The 21,242-nt window shown below is 35.9% G+C and overlaps 1 protein-coding gene across 1 annotated transcript in view; it reads right to left on the reverse strand.

The window, feature by feature from the left end:
• Positions 1 to 11,999, reverse strand: part of LOC134653946 (uncharacterized) — a 68,356-nt gene extending 56,357 nt beyond the window's left edge. Inside the window, exon 1 of the mRNA XM_063509316.1 lies at positions 11,533 to 11,999. Within this exon, the coding sequence (XP_063365386.1) occupies positions 11,533 to 11,719 (187 nt within the window). The 5' untranslated portion in view covers positions 11,720 to 11,999. The remainder of the gene's footprint in view (positions 1 to 11,532) is intronic.
• Between the last annotated feature and the right edge of the window lie 9,243 nt (positions 12,000 to 21,242).

The following is a 21,242-nucleotide window of genomic DNA, read 5'->3' on the forward strand; positions in this document are numbered from 1 at the left end:
GGCTGCCTGCTGCTCCTGTTTGTATTGTATCGGATCATTATACTGTCCGAGATGTTTTTACTACGTCGTTCGGACGCTCCGATTCGCATCGCGACTCGCGACCATGGCTGACCGTGAAAACGAAAGTGATGTGATGTTAATATAACTTTCTATGCGTTGCATCACATTATAGTTTATTGCCGTTGCATTCGATATTTTTCCGGTTAGACCTTCAAGACCGGCTATTATCTAATCTATCTAATACCTTTAAACGAGCAATTCTTGTTTATATATTTCGGGGATCTCGGAAACGGCTCTAACGATTTCGATGAAATTTCCTATATGGGGGTTTTCGGGGGCGAAAAATCGATCTAGCTAGGTCTTTTCTCTGGGAAAACGCGTATATTTGAGTTTTTATGTTTTCCGAGCAAAGCTCGGTCTCCCAGATACATTATTATAATAAATAAAAATAAATACCTACATAAAACTAATTTATTTCAGACAATTGAGTTGAGAGTCCATATTTTTTTATACCGGTGAGTGATGTTTGGTCTTTTTAATTTTCTTTGCCATTAGAGAGGAGAAAAGATGCCATTATGTTCTAAATGTTCAAATTTTTTGGCGTGATAAGCAAAAAGCCATATATTTTTGGTCTAAGGCATAATGATGAAATAGGTGTGCGCCTTTATTCGTCTAGTAGTACATAGGGTAAGCATCATCATCATCATCTTCCTCGCGTTGTCCCGGCATTTTGCCACGGCTCATGGGAGCCTGGGGTCCACTTGGCAACTAATCCCAAGAATTGGCACAGGCACGAGTTTTTACGGCTGCCATCTGGCCTTTCAACCAAGGGGGTAAACTAGGCCTTATGGGATTAGTCCGGTTTCCTCACGATGTTTTCCTACATACCTATAGGTATGCATAAGGCACAAATACTAATAAAATCACTATAGAAAACAAAGATACTGACCGTCGACAAGAGTGTATTTTAATCCATTTTATATTACAGTTATGTGTAACGTTAGAACGTTATACTTAAAACGCGGCCTAATCTAACCTGATCAGGTTTTTTGCACAGTTTTTGCTATGACAAACTCGTTTAAGAGTGATTGAGGACGGCCATTTAACATTATTATTTTGTCACTTAACCTATTATTTGGTAAGTTTTTGATCTGTAAGATTATTTTTATTCGACCTTAATCTTAACGACCCGAATTATAACTACATATTAGAGTTAACCCGACACACCAACCCGAAGAAAATATTGACTGCGGTATTAACTGTAATACAAAATATCAAACAAAATCAACCCAAATCAAATCCAAATGAATGTTATTAAATATTTATCATTCAAAATCATTATTTAAAAAGTCTATTCTACCAGCAAATATAAGAAAACAACTCCAAATTTGCATTTGATTACTTTGCCTCACATCTCACATGTCATCAATTAATAGTACATTATTGCAGAGGCCGGGAAAGGGCAATTCGTGGATGAGTTTCGATTTTGTCGGACGACGCGTAGTGGATTCCGACAAAGAAGACGAATCCACGAATTGCTATTCCTGCCGAGGCATATATATAGTGCTTTTCTCCAAAACATGCGAGGAAATAAAGTAAAATAATAATTATTTAAGCATCGAGCATCACTCAAATCGAAACTTCACATCAAAATCGTCAAAAACAATTTCCCTCTTTAATTTATTTTTAAAAGTTAAAGGCACATACTTATTCTGCCATTCAGTACCATTCAATATTCGTTCATTGAAAATATAGTTGGTGTAGTGTGTATACTACACCATACCCACACACATACATGCGCATAGGTACTATAGTATTTAAGGCCTTGTAAGTGTTATTTAATGCATTATACGTTTATACTCGAACCTAGTTGTTTGTCTCAACGCTCATCCCTACATGGCGACCCTGCCAGTGCGGCCTCGTGCTGCACTGGCGGTGCGCTGCGCCAGCCAGAAATAATGGCCGTTGTCCTTGGTGAAAAATATTGGACCATTTGAATGAAAAGGGGAAGTTAATAAAAAAAATGTAATATAATAAAAGGACTAATACAAGAAAAAGTGAAAGTGTAAGGTTGAAAGACTAATAGAACTTTGGTTTGGTGTTTTACGACAAATAAACATTATGTGTAATGTGGGCGTAACTAAATAGTATAAGTGTTAAAATACATATATTAATATTTAAAATTGGACAAGTGGCGAAAAATCAGAAGTGGAAATGGACTAAAATAAAACAAATTATATTTTTTTAAATAAAAGTCTGTGAAGCTGGAAGTTGCAGCAGGGAGCTTGTTCGCGTCCCGGGACCCAGACGTGACCTTGCTGGAGATGGAGTCGAGGAGAATGGCGTGTGATTTTGTCACGGTCCCGCCACAACGGAAATGGAATTGAGAGATTTGGGGAAAGCCAGGAGCAGTATGACTATTTTAGGTTATGTTATAAGCAGTTGACTTGGTTGATGTTGATGACATTCTTTTTTTTTTCGGGGAAACGTCGTGTTATATTCAACAGTTATTTTAAATTTCTTTTTCGTTGGTTGTAATATTAGCAATTGCTATCTTGGATTTTTTAACAGTGTTTTTATATAGTTTCTCAATAATAATTTCCCTAGTTTTTGGTGATGTGTGTTATTTTTTTTTATTAAATATGTATGCTTGATGACGAAATAACAATATGGTTAAAGGAATGGCACATATTCATAACGTTTCCTAGCTCCAAGTAAATTGAATGTATAGGTAATTTAATCTCATTTTAATATTTCGTGTTTTTATTTCATCTGTTTAACTTAACAATAGAACTTTTCTACACTTAGATACAATATTTGTCATAGCCTACAAATGAGGCGCGCCATCCGCGGCGCGTGTTCACATATAAGGAATTGGTATGTAGCTTCTGTTATTACATCTCAAATTTCATAGTCGTCGTGCACTGTTTTGAATCAAATATTTTTTTTGTTGTAACATTAAAGTTAAAAAGTAGAAAGAGTACTTAACACTTAGCACACTTATATTTTAAAATTTAAGAATGCGACGCAATATGTGCCTACTATTAACCATATACATATTATACTAAACTAACATTGTATACAATTTAGGATAATTTTAGTTGGGTTTTAAGACATTTATTATTATGAATCATAATGTGTATCGGACTTGACATTTTAATACGGATGTGACATATTAATACAGAGTTACGAAGTGGCTTCGTTATAATAATGAGTAAAATATATGGGGATGGTACTGTATCGAGATAATATAGGAATTTATGAAAGGATGTAGTTTTGTTGGTAAAAGAATGTTTTGGTTTGTTTCAATGATGGATTATATGGGTAGATGTTTCGTTAAATGTTTTGTTATTGTATGTTAGAATGGTGTAGTGTAGAGGTAAAATAAATACGTAAATGGTTTGGTTTTAGAGTTATAAATGGTATGATGGAATTTGTTAGATTTTTGGATGGCGATTAAGCATTTGTTGTTGGGAAAACTGATATATATGTAAGCTTTTCAAAGGACGATTAGCCTGATCAACTAAGAGTTGTTGAAATTCTTATATATGTTAAAGTTTTCAATGAATGAGTATTTTGTCTGCGATTTTGAATGGGTTTTTTTTGTTGTAAAGATTGGGAAATTATGAATGATAATAATTGAAAAAAATGCCAATCGCATCTTCGGTGGCCCGAGAGGCGGCCTTGAGCGATTAGGTTAGCATGGGTACACCAAGACACAAGGCAGGTAGGGAATCCTTGGAGGTCTGACCATGATTCGATCGAGCATCAATCGTGGAGACTCCTTGGACACATGGAAGGATATAATGTAAGGATGTGTTAAAAGAACTGCCTGAATGAATAAATATAAAGTATGTTTGCGCGCTTAAAAAAAAATACCTTGTGTCTTGAGCAATAAATAAATAAATTTTATTACAAGGTCGGCCGACCACGAAATATGCGTTGTGTACCCATGTCACAAGTATGTAATGCCCGCTTAAGAGGCACTATTGAAATGAGTCTTCTATAATTATAATTATTAACTGACGTCAGAAAAATAAAATGAATATGCATAAAGTAGGTAAGTAACAATTTTTATCACGGATAAAGACATTTTTTTTTTGCAAAGAAAAAAAACTAGGTGCCTAAAAAGAAACGATTTTTTTTATTGATTAATGTTAACATATATTATTTGTAGTTTTCTTTACATGTGTATCTTAAAACATATTTTTTTTTACTTTCACTTTGATAATTATATAGCTACTTGCATTGTTTCTTATATAAATAAAATTATTTTAATGTTACATTTTAAGTGTATTTTTATCAGGTTAGTTACTTATGTAAAATACTAACTAAAATGTTTCGTATGCAAAAATATTTTATTATATTTTTTTTTTACATAATGTTTAAGGTTAATGTAAATTGTATTTTTTGTGTAAACAAATATTAAACTTAGCACATTGTTGCTACATTTAAGTCCAACTTCTTCTGCTATACTCGTAATAGCGTAATAAATGTGTTTTCATATATGTAATCTCTTATTTTGTAATGCAGTTTATATTTTTTTAGCTTATCTGAGTGGCCCACTGTATACTAAAAAAAAATAGATTAACTTTTAGATTTTAATTATTTTTTTTTCTTCAAGGGGGGAGGTGTAGTGTGTATACTACACCATACCCACACACATACATGCGCATAGGTACTATAGTATTTAAGGCCTTGTAAGTGTTATTTAATGCATTATACGTTTATACTCGAACCTAGTTGTTTGTCTCAACGCCCATCCCTACATTGGTCAAACCAAATTGTCAGTAAATAAGAACAAAAAAACTATACTCATCCTTTTCTTTCGCGTTCTAGTACTGGTGTAAGACAAAGATAGAAACTATAATTGTGCAATATAAGCTTTATGAACACGGATGAGATCCTTAAAAAAATATAAAAATAATCTTTGATTTTATTAAGCAGTATTTGCACGATCATACACGAGCACAACGGTCTTGTAAGAACGAGACATGTAAGGTCGTTTATATTACTATCTCACTCTATCCTATAGCTTGAAATGATAGCTGATCGGGTCGTGTAGACGCGGCCCGCGGCTATAATAATTGGCTGTTTGCGTTTTTTATTTTTAAAAAGTAAAAAACACTACAGTAATAAGTTATTACTGTAGTGTTTTTTTACTTCCCGTCCGCTAGAACAGGAAAGCGATAGTTTTATTTTTTTAAATTAGAGTTTGTCAATAAAGAAGTACTTCCGGTACTATTTTTGCTACAATAAGGTGAACATTTCCGAGCATATTGGAGAAAATGCAACTTTGCTATCAGTTTTTGAACAATCAAGAGAGCCTTTACCAGTTGGTGCGGTGAAATTCTCACGGTTTTTTACCGTTTATTATAATCAAATGAAAACCAAAACTACACTCTTATTACCTATTTCACTAAGCCACTAATTAATAAAATAATCTGCGGAATGTGAATGTGTAAAAGCTACGGTTAATGTGCTGGCCTCCGCAAACACGCATTAAATATATAATACGAGGAGAGAATAACGAAATATTTTACGAGTGTATAAAGTACAGTCAGCAGCAAAAGTAGCGGTAGAGACTACGCGACAAAAGTAGGTATATCTATGGGTCGCAGACCGCAGCCCCAGGAAGGGCTTTGTTGAAAAAAAAACCGGCTAAGTGCGAGTGGGACTCGCGTTCCACGGGTTCCGTACATTAAGTCCGACTCACGCTTGACTACACATATCTAATAGGTTTTCCTGTCATCTATAGGTAAAGAACTATTTTGTGTATTTTTTTTTTCATAATTTTAGACCCAGTAGTTCGGATATAAAGGGGGGAATGGTCGGACAAATTTCAACTTAATTGGTAGGTACAGTAGTTTCCAAGAAAATAGGCTGTGACAGACGGACAGACAGACGCACGAGTGATCCTATAAGGGTTCCATTTTTTCCTTTTGAGGTAATCGCAATTTTTTTAATGCAATAATAATTGCTGTTGTATCTGTTTGTACCTACTAAAAATATTTGTATAAATATAAGAGGAAAGCAAATACTTTTATCCCGTTGTTCTAATCGCTACTGTTGATTCTGACTGTACCTATTTAATGGTAGGAGGTAACGTGACTTGGTTTATAATTGATAATATTGATATAGGCGTAGTGCCGCAGTGTCATTCGTTTTGCATAAACTTAAAAATTACAAGTTAAAATATAACAAGTACTTCTTCTAATTAATCGGATATATGCAAGAAGAAAAAAAACAACGGGTTGCACTCCGGGAGTGCGGGCAGAAGTGAAAACTCAATGACATTGTAACAGTTTTTCGATCAGGTCACGTGTCCGTCTTACGAATCTGTCGGTCCCGTGACCTGTCGCGAGTTTAACATTTTTTCCCCACCTCAAAAAGTCCACAGCGCCGCTAAAGAAGTTTTCACTTCAAAAAAATAGGCATTTGGAATATATGGCATTGTTATTCAGAGGTGTCTTAAAAAAGCGGCCAAGTGCGAGTCGGACTCGCCCATGAAGGGTTCCGTATTTAGGCGATTTATGACGTATAAAAAAAAACTACTTACTAGATCTTGTTCAAACCAATTTTCGGTGGAAGTTTACATGGTAATGTACATCATATATTTTTTTTAGTTTTATCATTCTCTTATTTTAGAAGTTACAGGGGGGGGGACACACATTTTACCACTTTGGAAGTGTCTCTCGCGCAAACTATTCAGTTTAGAAAAAAATGATATTAGAAACCTCAATATCATTTTTGAAGACCTATCCATAGATAGCCCACACGTATGGGTTTGATGAAAAAAAAATTTTTGAGTTTCAGTTCGAAGTATGGGGAACCCCAAAAATTTATTGTTTTTTTTCTATTTTTGTGTGAAAATCTTAATGCGGTTCACAGAATACATCTACTTACCAAGTTTCAACAGTATAGTTCTTATAGTTTCGGAGAAAAGTGGCTGTGACATACGGACGGACAGACAGACGGACAGACGGACAGACAGACAGACAGACATGACGAATCTATAAGGGTTCCGTTTTTTGCCATTTGGCTACGGAACCCTAAAAAGTAGACAAGTTTCAGCTCAAACAAATAGGCAAAGAGACAAGTGACGACATAACTGCTTTAAACATAAAATAATGTCCATCTTCATAAAAACGAACACCCCCCCAGGTACCGGTCATTGAAAGTGATAAAAACACCTTTTTGGGACATGCATTATCCAGTTATGGACGGGGAGATAAATTTTATCGCCTTTCTGTCGATAAACTTGATATGACCGTCTCAGGTCATGTCTTCATCTGAAAGGTCGTAACGGTTTACAAATTATGACTATTTTATGACTTTGGTTTAGTTGCAGAAAAGTATTGCAGGACATGAAATATATGTCAAAAGTCAATAGAAGAAAAAGTTTTGAAAACCTGTAACCTACCTACCTAAACTCCTAACCTATCATTATTTTTTTAGAATAGAGCATGTCTCTTTAGAAGCCATTTAACTCTTAATCTTAATATAAACATTCGGGAAGACATTTAAGACGAACCGATTCAAACATCTTTCATTAAAATTAATGGTAATACAAGCAATTACTAATACCCTCTTCCTGACAAGAAACAGTTAGAGGACATTTTCTAAAATCAATCAGAAGTAAGTAGATGTTGCAATCATTTAAATCCCCCTGCCGTTTCTTTTCGCCATCGCTCTACTCGACAACATTTCCATCACCACCACTTGAATGGTAGGCAGTCCATTCAGTTGTGGTGATGATTCTCAGGGCCATCCCACACTCCCACACTTAGCGTCTCCCGAGCGTAAAAAGACGCTAGTATGGGGTCTCTCAAACCTACAAGAAAACAGCGGTTCCCGTAACTAGCGTATCTTAAAAGCCGTGAACTCACTTGCAACGCCTCTGGTATTACAGGTGTCCCTGGGCGACATTAATTGCTTGCCATCAGGCAATTCGTCTGCTCATTGCCTCCTGTAAAAAATCTGCATGGGCATAACTACTTCGCCTTAAACACAAGTCGTAAAACATGCGCAAAATAAACCTAGGTACGGATCATTATGGTAATGAGGACCTAGTTTTAGCGCTGAATGAGCTTAATGCAATTGCATGCAACTGGCAAGGTCGCATTACGAGCCGTTTGCCTACTTAACAGCTTTCCAACACACCCTGTACCTGGCGGTGATTCACGTGGCTTAGCGAGCTTAGGGCGTCCGCTAGATGGCGCTGGTGAGCGGGTTAACGAAATATATATTTGATCTTTGAGCAACGCTACCGACGCGAACACGTGCGGCGGATTTTACCTCCAACAAAGAGAATTAAGAAGACATAGAGTGCTCACTCCATACATCCATTTTGTTACCAATACGACTATTATTTTCGTAGTTGGCGTCTAGCGTCAAGTAGCGGAACTATCAGTATCATCAATCATTTGAGTAAAAGAGAAAGATCCCCGCAATTTGCGAATTTCTTTTTTCGTGGTAGCCCCTCTGAGCAGTCAACTCGCCTGTGCAAGTGAAGCGATAGTAATAAGTGACACTTAGACCGGTTACTTACTTGCTCGTCGCCTGCCTGGTTAGTGGGATGAGCGGTTATCGGTTTAGTTGGACAGTGGGGTAAGTTTCCATCTGACATCTCTGTAAGATCCGGCTACAGAATGACTAGAATGGATCATAGGGATTTCTTTCGTGGAACAAATGAGTAGAGTTGAAGAGTTCAGTCAAAGAAATATGTAGCTGGATATTCTGGATGACAACTAAAAGGGTCTGTTTAACAGATGTATGTATGTTATATGTATAAATTACTTGCGGCCCGCCCTGGCTTCGCACGGGTTAACAAATTATACATAAACCTTCCACCTTGAATCACTTTATCTATTTAAAAAACCGCATCAAAATCCGTTGCATAGTTTTAAAAATCTAAGCACACAGAGGGACAGACAGACAGCGGGAAGCGACTTTGTTTTATACTATATAGGTAATTGATAGGTGAAAACCGCATGAAAATCCGTTCCGTGGTTTTTGAGTTTATCGCGAGCATACAAACAGACAGACGCGGACGGGGACTTTGTTTTATAAGGTATGATAAGGTGTAGTGATGATATATGATATGAGTTATAATTCAAATATTATTTACCCAAAGACAATTCATCCAAAAAATTGAAGAAAGGACTGTAATGTCTGTGATTAGTATACATTTATAATGTTATTGTTATTGTACGCAAATCACTACATTCACTATGCAACACTAAAAAAATAACACATGCTATAACAATATATTACATTTACATAATATATACCTACCTATATTTTCGGGCTGGGTGCAGCGAATAAATAATTAAATATATTCTCTTTTCACTTTCATTATTGCTAAGAAAAGTAGGAAAGTAATAAGTAGTAATAAAACTAATCACCTCCGGTAGGTAAATGGATATTTACATCACGCGATACTGTAATGTTATTAGTAAAATGTTGTGTTTTTCAAACATGAACCTTGGAAACAAAACTTTCTTCAGACACAGACCTATTAAATATATTAAAACGAGTCACTCACGTATTTGATTGATCGACATATTTCGCTCTATTATGAGGAGCTTCAACGGGAGCACGCGTTGGCAGACCGACGCAAACTGCGACTTAAAATACGTGAATTACCCGTTATAATAAATTTAACATGAATCTTATCTAGAGCTAATAATAATAAGCTATTATGTGTAGGTACCTTCACCATTTTAAGACGTACGATAATACGGGAAAAGGTTTATCAAATTTAAGGAAATAAGTCCGCCATTTGTAAGTACTTATATGTGCAATAATGTTTAAATAAATACATATAAATTTGGTCAACTTAGTTCATAAGTTTTGTCTTAATAAAAATAGATTTAATTGTTCCCAATTCAACTGTACTAGGTGTGACTAGGTTGAAATTAGGGCTAATACAAAATATTGTCAGTCCGGTAACACAACGGTATGCTGACGCCAGAGCGCCATCTATTACAGCTGTTAAAACTGTTTCTCCAATATTATACGCTGCTTTACGCGTCTATTTCGTCGCCTATGATATGAACAAGCGTAGCGTGACTGGATACAATGGAAATGGACTTTACTAGGTATCTGATCACTTTCACGCTATTTAAAATTAATATAAACGGTGGAGACGTTTTGTTTAATGTAACGCATATTATGTATAAAAAAATAAAAATAAATAAAATAACTTCATTTAGCATCATGTAGCTCATAACTGCTTACAAATAATAAGTGATACAAGATGATCTTATCATTGTCCGTAAATAACTACACATAAGTTTTTAAGGTAAATGCAATGAAACATTGAGTAAGCGTCATCTGATCCCCGTACTAGTAAAAACTGTATCACGGTGGAACAGGCTTTCCCTTGTCGTTGTTTACATTAATGTTTAATTATTATGAGTAGGTCTATTATATCATGATCTTTTATATTTCCTCCAGACTCTTCTACAAGTGGTTTTCGAGCTGGCTAAAGTTAGCCTGTGTTGGGTTAAAACAAGATTTTCAACTAAGGAACAAATAAAATTATTTTATGGAATATTGTGTTATTAAGTATGTACCTAGTCACGCTACTTAAATTATAAGCTGATATAGATATCATACACTAAACGAACTACACACAAACATAAACGAAACTTGGTCACTTTTTCTTTAGTGTATGATAGGTACATAATTCGGGATAAGAAGATAGCAGAATAATAACGGATAGGTAAACATAAAAAAACCGGCCAAGTGCGAGTCGGACTCGCGCACCGAGGGTTCCGCACCATCAACAAAAAATAGAACAAAACAAGCAATAAAAAAACAAGCAAAAAAAACGGTCACCCATCCAAGTACTGACCCCGCCCGACGTTGCTTAACTTCGGTCAAAAATCACGTTTGTTGTATGGGAGCCCCACTTAAATCTTTATTTTATTCTGTTTTTAGTATTTGTTGTTACAGTGGCAACGGAAATACATCATCTGTGAAAATTTCAACTGTCTAACTATCACGGTTCGTGAGATACAGCCTGGTGACAGACGGACGGACGGACGGACGGACGGACGGACGGACAGCGGAGTCTTAGTAATAGGGTCCCGTTTTTACCCTTTGGGTACGGAACCCTAAAAACTCCAACCAGTTTCAAGTCTTCTAAACCTAAAAAGATGGCAGAAAATGTGAGTCCAAATTGGAAGCCTTATTCTCAGACTCATTGGCGATCTCCCAAGGAAACCATCTGTTAGTGCACTTACAAGCAGTACATCGAAATATCTTCAGCGTATTATCCAGTAAATAAATTCTACAAAGTTCCCCTTTACGACCGTCCGTGCCAATACCTTGCAACAAGGGAACACGTTTTACGACACAACTTTTTCGCAATAACGTGGGCTCATCTGGTCAGAAAAAGCAATAAGAAATTTCACATCGCAACGAGCTTATTTATGTCCTGGCTGTACGAGTCAATTCCTTTGACCCACTTCAAGGGCAAAAAGACGGTCGTTGACTCCGTGATATTAAAAAGTTACAACTCACCTGGCGGGAAAAATCCGCGCGAAGTTTCAATGTCACTCGAGTTTTTGACAATCCGTTTAAGTGAGTTGCTAGTCACATCACTAAAACTTTCCACTTTTCTTTTAATTTTTCTCCTCCCCTCACACGTGCACATTAAAAATATCACAGCAAACAGCAAGCATTTTTTAAACATCGATTTCGTGACCATTTTAAATTATTCATATTGAGCAAAATCTTTGGTAATTTTAATTTGATTGGAACATCACTTTTTATTTAGGCTATTTAAATTAAGAACGAACGTAAACATTTTTGAAAATGGAATACGTTTTGGCGCGCATTTGCGACGTCCATGTTGGAACGGCCGGCGGCGGCGCGCTGCGGTGTGCGGACTGACCGAATGCGCGCCATTCGCGTATCTCGGCCACAAAATTAAAGCAACAAAAAAGTAATTTTGTTTTGTTAAAAGTGGACAGTACATTTAAGTGAGCAATTTTTCGAGTGATACTGCCGGTATGTTGCTTTCTCTCGTTTACTATGAAACAGTGTAATCTACTTAATCTAGGCTGCAAACTAGTCGCATCCTACGGGTGAATTGTCTCTTGTAAAGGTATTATGCATTCCGCTTGAGGTTGTAAAGTTAACATAATTACTCAGTTGATGTACCTAGTTTTTATGGCTATAAAACGTAGAGCATTAACGTTTTATAGTAAGTTCTTCATTAGCATGAACTAGGGAAAGCCGTTTTGTAGTTTACTGAATCCCATAGCCCAGAATTTAGTCTATCGCTATCGCTTTCACTCAATAGCCTAGTTCATTTTAGATTCCATCAACTCTCTATAGTCCTTACACCCTGGCAGGTTGCTAGGTACTTCTGCCAGGTGCGTGCGTCCCATGACATGTGCAAGGGCAACATCCGCTCGGTGGACCCTTTACATATCATTAGTGTCAAAATGGCATCTACGTGACGTGTTGTGACGCCCCCAAATGTCCGGAACACCATTGTTCCGTTATGGGTAAAGACATAGGGCATGAATCTAGTATTAAACTGGATTGGCCATGAGTGGTGGGGATAACTGACAGAACGGGATAGTCTTATGTATCTTTCAGTAGGAGTAGCAGCGAAAGCGCTATTATTGTTTGTCCTTGTCACGGTCTCACTTTTTTTTATTCCCCACCGTAAATTAGTATGCATGATTGGTCGAATTGATTTGTTGCCCACCATAACAAATAAATTCGACCAATCATAGCGTCGCATTGCGTATGTTTTGTCCCTCACGGAGGCACGCGTAGACCACTTCTATAGGATGCTACCTTCTATGACATAGGGTGACAGCTATAGTTATTGGACACTATAGATGGTCAACCAAATCTTGTCAGTAAAAAAAGGCGCGAAATTCAAATTTTCTATGGGACGATATCCCTTTGCGCCTACATTTTTCAAATTTGCTTTTTCTACTGAAAAGATCTGCTTGACCAAGTATATCATAGTCACTCCTAACAAGTCAGAATGAAACAAGCCAATTGAAGCCTTAAGGGGCCCACTGATTAACATTCCGCCGGACGGTATCGGCCTGTCAGTTAAGGGTCCTATCTACGATTGCGGATAGAGTTGACTGTCCGTACATGGTGCACTGTTGTGGGCTTCATGGGCGCAGTAGCGGTGTACTATTATAAGTTAAGGTATTTATTGTAACTAACATAGTTTATTTTTATTGTAGGTACATAACTAACATTTTATAAGCCATGAGCTTGAAATAAACCTTATTTAATTTAATTTAAGGGGCCCTCTGATTGGCCACTCTTTATTGTTAAGAGTGGCCTATTGTTAAGAGTGGCCAATTAATATGTTTTCTATTCTATGTAGTGGCCAATAACTTTAGCATTAACCCTATTAATGTTATTATGATTAGCGAAAAAGGGAAAAGAAAGAAAATGAAAGACTAGTGATGTCGTATTTTTTATATTATTTCGTTTATTTTTTCATCTACTAAATTGTAAACAATTCGTTGAAATTATTATTGATTATAAACAACTTTTAATAACTATTACTTAATTGGCCATATAAAATAAAAGTATAAGTACCTAAGAGTAAAACAATTCTATATAAAAATAATACCAATACAGAATAATATTTCAAACTTTAACAGATTAATATATACTTCCAAAACAATAAATTGAAGTTATATTACCATAGTTTTAATAGTTACTTTAAATACTGATTATTGTCAATTTCAAAATACATTTCAGCAAATAACGATATTTAATACAATATTTCGTTTTAAAAATGTACAATATAATTATATCAAAAAACAATATTAGCGAACAACTAATATCAAACTTAATATTAATATCAGATCAAATTAAAGTTAACTTATTAGCTAAGCTCTTGTTAGCCACCACTATGTCGCAATGTTTGTGCTGTGACCGTTCTAAACAAATTATAATATGGTAACTTTCTATTCACTCGCAAGATCGTCGAGGGTCTGGGCCCGATTCGGATTTTGTAATAGACATCTATTAAATATCTTTTAGACATCGCCAAGATACAATAACGATATGTTTAAGATCTAACCTGTCAAATTTGACATTTCCGCGATTCTGGAGATACTCTTGAACGATTTCCACAAGATATTACTTAGAGATCTAATTCACATCTAATAGATATCTAACACGATCTATAGTAAAAGTGACATTGGTTGCCTGAATTGCGCTGCAAAAGAGAACTAGTTGAAATCTAAACTATAACGTATCTAGAATGGATCTAGTACGTGTCGTCTCTTGTGAATATCTTGAAGTTCGAATACGGCAGTCTGTATGGAGTTATTGTTATAAATAAATTGCAGTGTACGGAATTCAAGACTGAAATAAACCTTTTAACCGCTTTTTATACGAGTCAGTGACCTAATAAATTGTTGAAAAGTAGAACATTTCGAGTTCAATTTCCGATATGAAGCGGAAAAATTGTAAATTTAAAAATTTATAATTTTACTTTACAATAAGCAGATAATTAGTGAAAATCTTTGCTCTATAGCGGACTTGAAGTACATACATATTAACATAGTTTTATAGTCAAAATATTAAGAAACAAATGAAACCTACTAAATACTTCAAAATTCCATCTTATCTCCCGTTCATACAAAATCCATTAAACTCTTGTCCTAACCAAATCACATCCAAGGGTTGAAAATTGTTTTTCTAAACTTTAAAACTTTTGAAAGATATTGGAACTGTTCAAGGATTAACAAATGATACCTATTACTGAATACAGTCAGCAGCAGAAGTAGCTGAGCGGACAACGTGCTCAAAATGATATGAACACAACTTTATTAACCCTTTACTAGGCTAAGGAATATTTCCCACATACGGCACTTCAAATATGTGTTCTATTTTCGATGAGTAAGACTGACATTCGATTGTCATTTTTGAAATGTCAGTCTGGTAAAGTGTAAAGAGAATAAGGGCGTGTACATGTAAAGGTAATTTAACAACATCTCGCCCGCTAAGTAACTTATACCGAGTGTCTTATAGTGAGTGAGTGTGAGTGTAGGTCTGTGTGTGCGAGTAATTTCGGACCCACTATCAAATAACGGTTTTGCGTACGGGTTCTTAAATCTAAATAAACTTGCGAACAAGCTTGTGGATGCAAAAGCAATAGCGTTAAAACGTAATATAAAATCATGTCTCTATACAAAAACTTAACTAAATGTGGTGAATAATAAATCGAGTAAAAAAAGCCTCACATGTAAACCAATGAGATCTAGAAACTGGACTGTCTTCATGAATTGCGTCACTTACATTCGATGCTATAACGTTATAAGTGCGAAAAGGACGACATGTTCTAAAACGGGGTTAATAGAAACGTATCTGGTCATGCGGCTCGTCGTAAACCGTCAGTTTTTGACCTAGTACGGAGCCCTGATTATTTCATGGCGACTTGCCGCGTTGTTTTTATCGCTATACTATCTCGAACTCAAATCTCTTGCCATAGCGACAAACGTTAAATAAATAATGTCAAAAACAAGGAAAAAACCCGGTCAAGTGCGAGTCGGACTCGCGTTCCAAGGGTTCCGTAGATAACCCAATTTTTAATAATGTATTAATTTAGTGGAACGTGAATGTAATGTCTTTAAAAACCCGTAGGGGTCAGACCAAAAACGAATTAAGTCCGACTTACGCTTGACAGCACATTTCTAATAGGTTTTCCTGTCATCTATAGGTAAAGAACTATTTTGTGTATTTTTTTTTTCAAAATTTTAGATCCAGTAGTTTCGGAGATAAACGGGGGGGAATGGTCGGACAGACAGACAGACGCAGGAGTGATCCTATAAGGGTTCCGTTTTTTCCTATTGACGTACGGAACCCTATAAATAAGAATAACGACTGTAGATCACCATAAACAAAACAGTATCTAACTGTGATAATTCCAACGATGTTTTGTTCATAATCATAATTCATAATATTTTAATAACCCAGTTAGATTGCGAAAAAAACGAACAACAAGCACTATATGATGAATCTAAACAATTAAAATAAGACATCGCAAAAAATCTCTCTCGTTAAAAACTATTACAAACCTCATTGCAAATTTCACCGACACCCGAATTTGATATCAAACTTCAAGTATTAGAGTCTAAAATCGTTTGACACGTAATTTGACGAATCACGATTTGACATCAAGGTTATTGTTTTGAAAAACACGCGTTTCGCCTCGGGCGGTCAGTATGTGGGACAGGGTGACCACACAATTGTTTTTTATGAGCTAGAATGTAGGACTCTTGTAGGTTGTGGTCACTGCTTAGATGTTCGCAATTTTTTTTTGCAAGTTGATAAATACAGTTTTAAATATGTCTTTAAGACGATTAGCAGTTCAGAACTTGAACTTATCTTATTTAGAGTCGAACCAAGCTCTCTCTGCCATGGCATTTGCAATGGCGAAGTGTGGAAATGTCCTCATTAATTGCAAATGTCTATGAAAATATGACCTTTATAATGACCAGTGATCGTTAATTTTCCAGCAATTTTGGTGCAGCATTGTTGGTTAAAAGCATCTGTATGCCCTGCTCTAGGTGGAATAGATAATTAGGGTTAATAACAGTAATATTAACCTTAACCATTCCTGTCCCTAGAAAAAAATTGAAGAAAATCCTTTATTTTTGCTATGCTGCACCAAAATTGCTGGAAAAGTAACGATCACTGATAATGACACTTCCTCAGTTCTGTTCAAGTTAAGTTAGCTTTGAAGGATTCTCGCAAATATGATTGAATCGAAAGGCTGAGTTTCTTTTTAAACTCCGTAGTCAATAGAAAAAATCTTTTTAGCCAATTATAGTATGCTTACACTACGATATAACTCGGTCCCTTTCGGTCATTTTCTAAAAAAAATTGCCTTTAAATGCATAAAATACAACGCTCTTGAACTATCAGTTTCACATTGCAATCTATTGCTACAATAATTATTTTACACGATTTGTAGATTATTGCTTATAGAAATTGAGTGAAAAACAACCATATGTTTGGCACTAACTATATAGAGTTGGAGTATTTTGGCGTTATTCAAAAACGGCTGCTAACTTAATCAGTTGATGATCGTCGTTTGTCCCTATCTATCGTTATGCCATACAGAGGGACAAACGACGATCATCAGCTGATTAACTTAGCATATGTGACGTTCCACGGTAAAAGGTACCTTATAGCCGCTGGCGCTTACGTCGCATAGCGCCGCAATAATATTGGAGCGGCGTTAATAATAGCGTAAGCGCCAACCGCCATAAGGTACCTTTACCCGTGGGACGTCACATATGTTTATGAATAACGCCGTTTATCTTTTGGCTTGACCGAAAATATAACATAATCTTAGTCTCGCTATGTAAGATCTAAGCATGAATACTCAATTCGAGATGAATCTATTCTGTACAATGTCGATATCGATTTCATTTCTATGGTATCTCGAATAGATAACATCTCTATCTAGCTGAATGATATTAAATGGGGTGACTTTAGAAATCCGGGATACATTCATAGACTCTAAACTGCTTTAATCGCACTGTTTGATGTGTTCTTACAACAGAAATCTTCGAAGACAATCACTTCACTTTCAAAGTCACCCCATTTTATGGTACATTATATAAGTATCATTACAAATTTATGAGACCACCGTTTTATAATTATTTTATCAACTTTCTTATTTAAAAACAACCTTTTGACATTTAAGTTATCTTTGTCGCTTAGCGGCACTTGCACCAACCCACTAACCCGGGGTTAAGCAGTTAAATCGTTAACCCAATGTCAAATTCTACTGGTAATCATGGTAACTCCAGGTTAAACCGATTAACCCCGGGTTAGTGGGATGGTGCAAGTGGAGCTAAGAGTCGGACCAAGCTAACTTTACATATCATTTGCAATGACAAAGTATGACAATGTCATAATTATTGACAAATTGATGAAAAACACTCCCACACAGTGCTCAAGGCGGTGCAAAGTTAGCTTAGAAGGACTTTACACTGTTGTTACCATTGAGGTATATACAAGAGACGACATTTCGAACAAAATGTTTCCGCACCTCAGAGAAGTGCATGCACTTCTTTGCTTTTAGTACGTCACCGACCACTGACGAGATGCCACACATGTACAAAAAAAAATATTAAAAAATGCCTTCGTGCGTGTTAAAAAGTTGCAACAATAGCACAAGAAAATATAATAAAAGGGATGGAATAACATTTCACCGGTAAGCAATGGAATAACTGTTGATTTACTATTATTTAGTTTTCAAAGTAAATGTTTGGTCGTAGAAAAAGTATTGTATGCAACGTTGTTTAACTAAGTCAAGAAATACTCGTGGCGTCTTTATTAACAATTTTCGGCTTCGCATGCATGCATGCACTTCTCTGAGGTGCGGAAACATTTTGTTCGAGATGTCGTCTCTTGTTATATACCTCAATGGTTGTTACCTACGTTACTCCAAACCCATATATTTATATTTTCGTCGGTTAAACCATAATTTTCGTATATAAAAGACGGCATCGTTAAATACGTGTACATATATCACTAGAACTACAGTCTGTACGATCGTAGGTATGCATAAGTTGCCTAAAACCTTCCCTTACTCTGGATAGCACGGAAATACATGTTAGTTAGAAATGTACTAAATAAATTAAAAATGTCTTCCAAAAAATGTCTACAAATCTGTCATAGCCCATTCTACCGGAGGGATAAATAACAGTTTAATTTATAATGTAAATAATGTATGTACTTAAATATAAGTTGTTTTGTCAATACTAACATAGTCGAATTTAAACTGTTGTAAGACATACTAACATTGCTTGGGAAAGGAGACCTAGGCCTAGGCTCTCCGAAACATGTCGCGCGAGTGACTTAAAACAAGTGAGTCTAAACCGTAAAATTATTCAACTAACATACATAGTGTTAAGTAATTGGATCTGTAATGTCCGAAATAAAGTCTTAATAATAGGGATCATCATTGGACGCGCGAGGTATAGTCTGTTCGACACGCATTTTCAAGCAAGTTTGGACGCGCAACAGCAGTACTGCCCCCTTAAGCCAATTAGCGGTATCTCAAAAACAAATAATGTTGAAAACAATGATATTATATAACCATAGAGTGCCATAGATAGGTTATACTCATATTTGAGGAGCACAAAAAATTCGAAGAAATATGTTATTTTTGATTAATTTTCTCATTCCATCCATCTTAGTCACACTACATAATCTCGTCTCTTTCTCTTTCGGTGTGCGAGAGCTCGTTAGCACGTGTACATGTCTCGCTTGCCCAGGTGCGACTAAAGGCAACTTGTCCAATTTGTCACAAGGTAAGCGCTTCAATATTGGAACGCCTATAACCTATCTTGAGTTAGGTATAAATCATTGGTTGAAAATGGAATTGTAAGATAAAGATTAAAGTATGTGTTTGCATTAAATTTTGATTTGTGATACCGCTAATTGGCTTAAGGGGGCAGAGTAGGTAATGGCTGTGACATTAACGCTTCCAAGCGAATTTTATAGTGTCTCTAACGCGCGCATTAATCTGGAGATGCAAACATTGATAGGCCCGAGTAATACTAGCATACCGGTCCACACCGACCACACATCTTATCTTATCTTATGTGAACTACAATGGCGCTATTTTTTTACTAATTTAAAAAAGTTTATGGCAGAAATTTCATTTTGGTACAGTCGCCATCAAATATATCGGAGCGGCCAAGGTGCTCACAAATATCTGAACACGCCTCTATTATCAAGGCATTAGAGTGCGTGTTCAGATATTTTTGAGCACCTCAGCCGCTCCTATATATCTGATGGCGACTGTACAAGCTTACCGCTGACCGTTCTTTTCTTTCCACAGGCTAATACTCATGGAGACAATTCTAACAACCCCAAACACAATTAGTTTGCGTTGTTTTATCACAGAGTTCCCATGGCCACCTCCTGTCGCCATCATCAGTTCAACACCATGTCATCATAATATTGCATTATCATCCGATTTACATATATATGCATAATTTCAGCTCAATCGGGAAGTAGGTCCAATTTAGCTTTCAAGATTTAAACCACACTAACAAAATATTTACAATACAGTCGGCAGCAGAAGTTGTTATGCGGACCAGGTATTCAAAAATGATCTTGACGCGACTTTATTGCCTAAACTTCAGACACCGGGAAGTGGTTCAAACTTGAGTTACAAGATTTGATCCACATATTATACAAATATACGCAGTGAAGCTAAATAAAAGTGTGTAAAAACATCGTAACGGTACGGTAGGTGTGGACTACGTCGTTAGCGATTTAATCTCGCTCGTTATATGCAAACGACAGTTTAAGTGACGTCACGCAACAGGTTCTCTTTACAGTCGTTTCACAGTTACAACTGGGACGTTTTATCACGGCGCCATCATTCAATCACTTCACGCTGTAGACAATTTAACACGTATACTTGGTCAAACAAATCTTGTCCGTAGAAAGTTGCGGCAAATTTGAAACAAGTGACCATCAAAAATATTTTTTGTTGCAAACTTTTATTGCTGACTGTACTTTCTCACCTTTACATATCTAAAAAGTGCTTCTCGAGATCTTTCTAATAAGCCTAAACTTAATGTGTTTATATTTTTCCATTGAAGAGTTCCTTTGGCTATATTCCGACTGCATTTTAAAACACTGCATTGGATTTTTTTAACGCGAAATAATGTATTGAAAACGCGAAAGGTTTTTTTAACATTATACACTAGCGTATTTCTTTTGCCTAGGAGAGGCCATAAAAACCCAAAAAATATAAAGGCTTGAAAATGTCCGATATACTTAGATATATATCATGGCTTTTCCTAAGCATTTCCGTGCTATCAGTATTTCAGTATGTTTCACATTACTCATATAAGAAGTAAACTACTCCTATACTTTAAAAGTTACTATAAAAACTTGATATATTTTTCTATAATACATAAACATCTATAAACACAACAAAAAGTATTTCGTACTATACATACACTAATAGAACCCTACAGAATTATTCTATATCTACGGATTGTCTTATATCGTATATGAAATACATATGATATAGTTATAATTATTATAAATATTGCTTGGAACGGTATACCATTATACAAGGTTATTATCAAGTGTAAGTTATACATATTGGTGCGAAAAATAACTAGTTAGGCCAACCATACATTTTCCAAGCATTTCTTTTTTAATCTTTTGACCGCTACAGAAGTCAACTGACG

This window comes from Cydia amplana, chromosome 14, assembly GCF_948474715.1.
Source record: "Cydia amplana chromosome 14, ilCydAmpl1.1, whole genome shotgun sequence".
NCBI lineage: Eukaryota > Metazoa > Arthropoda > Insecta > Lepidoptera > Tortricidae > Cydia > Cydia amplana.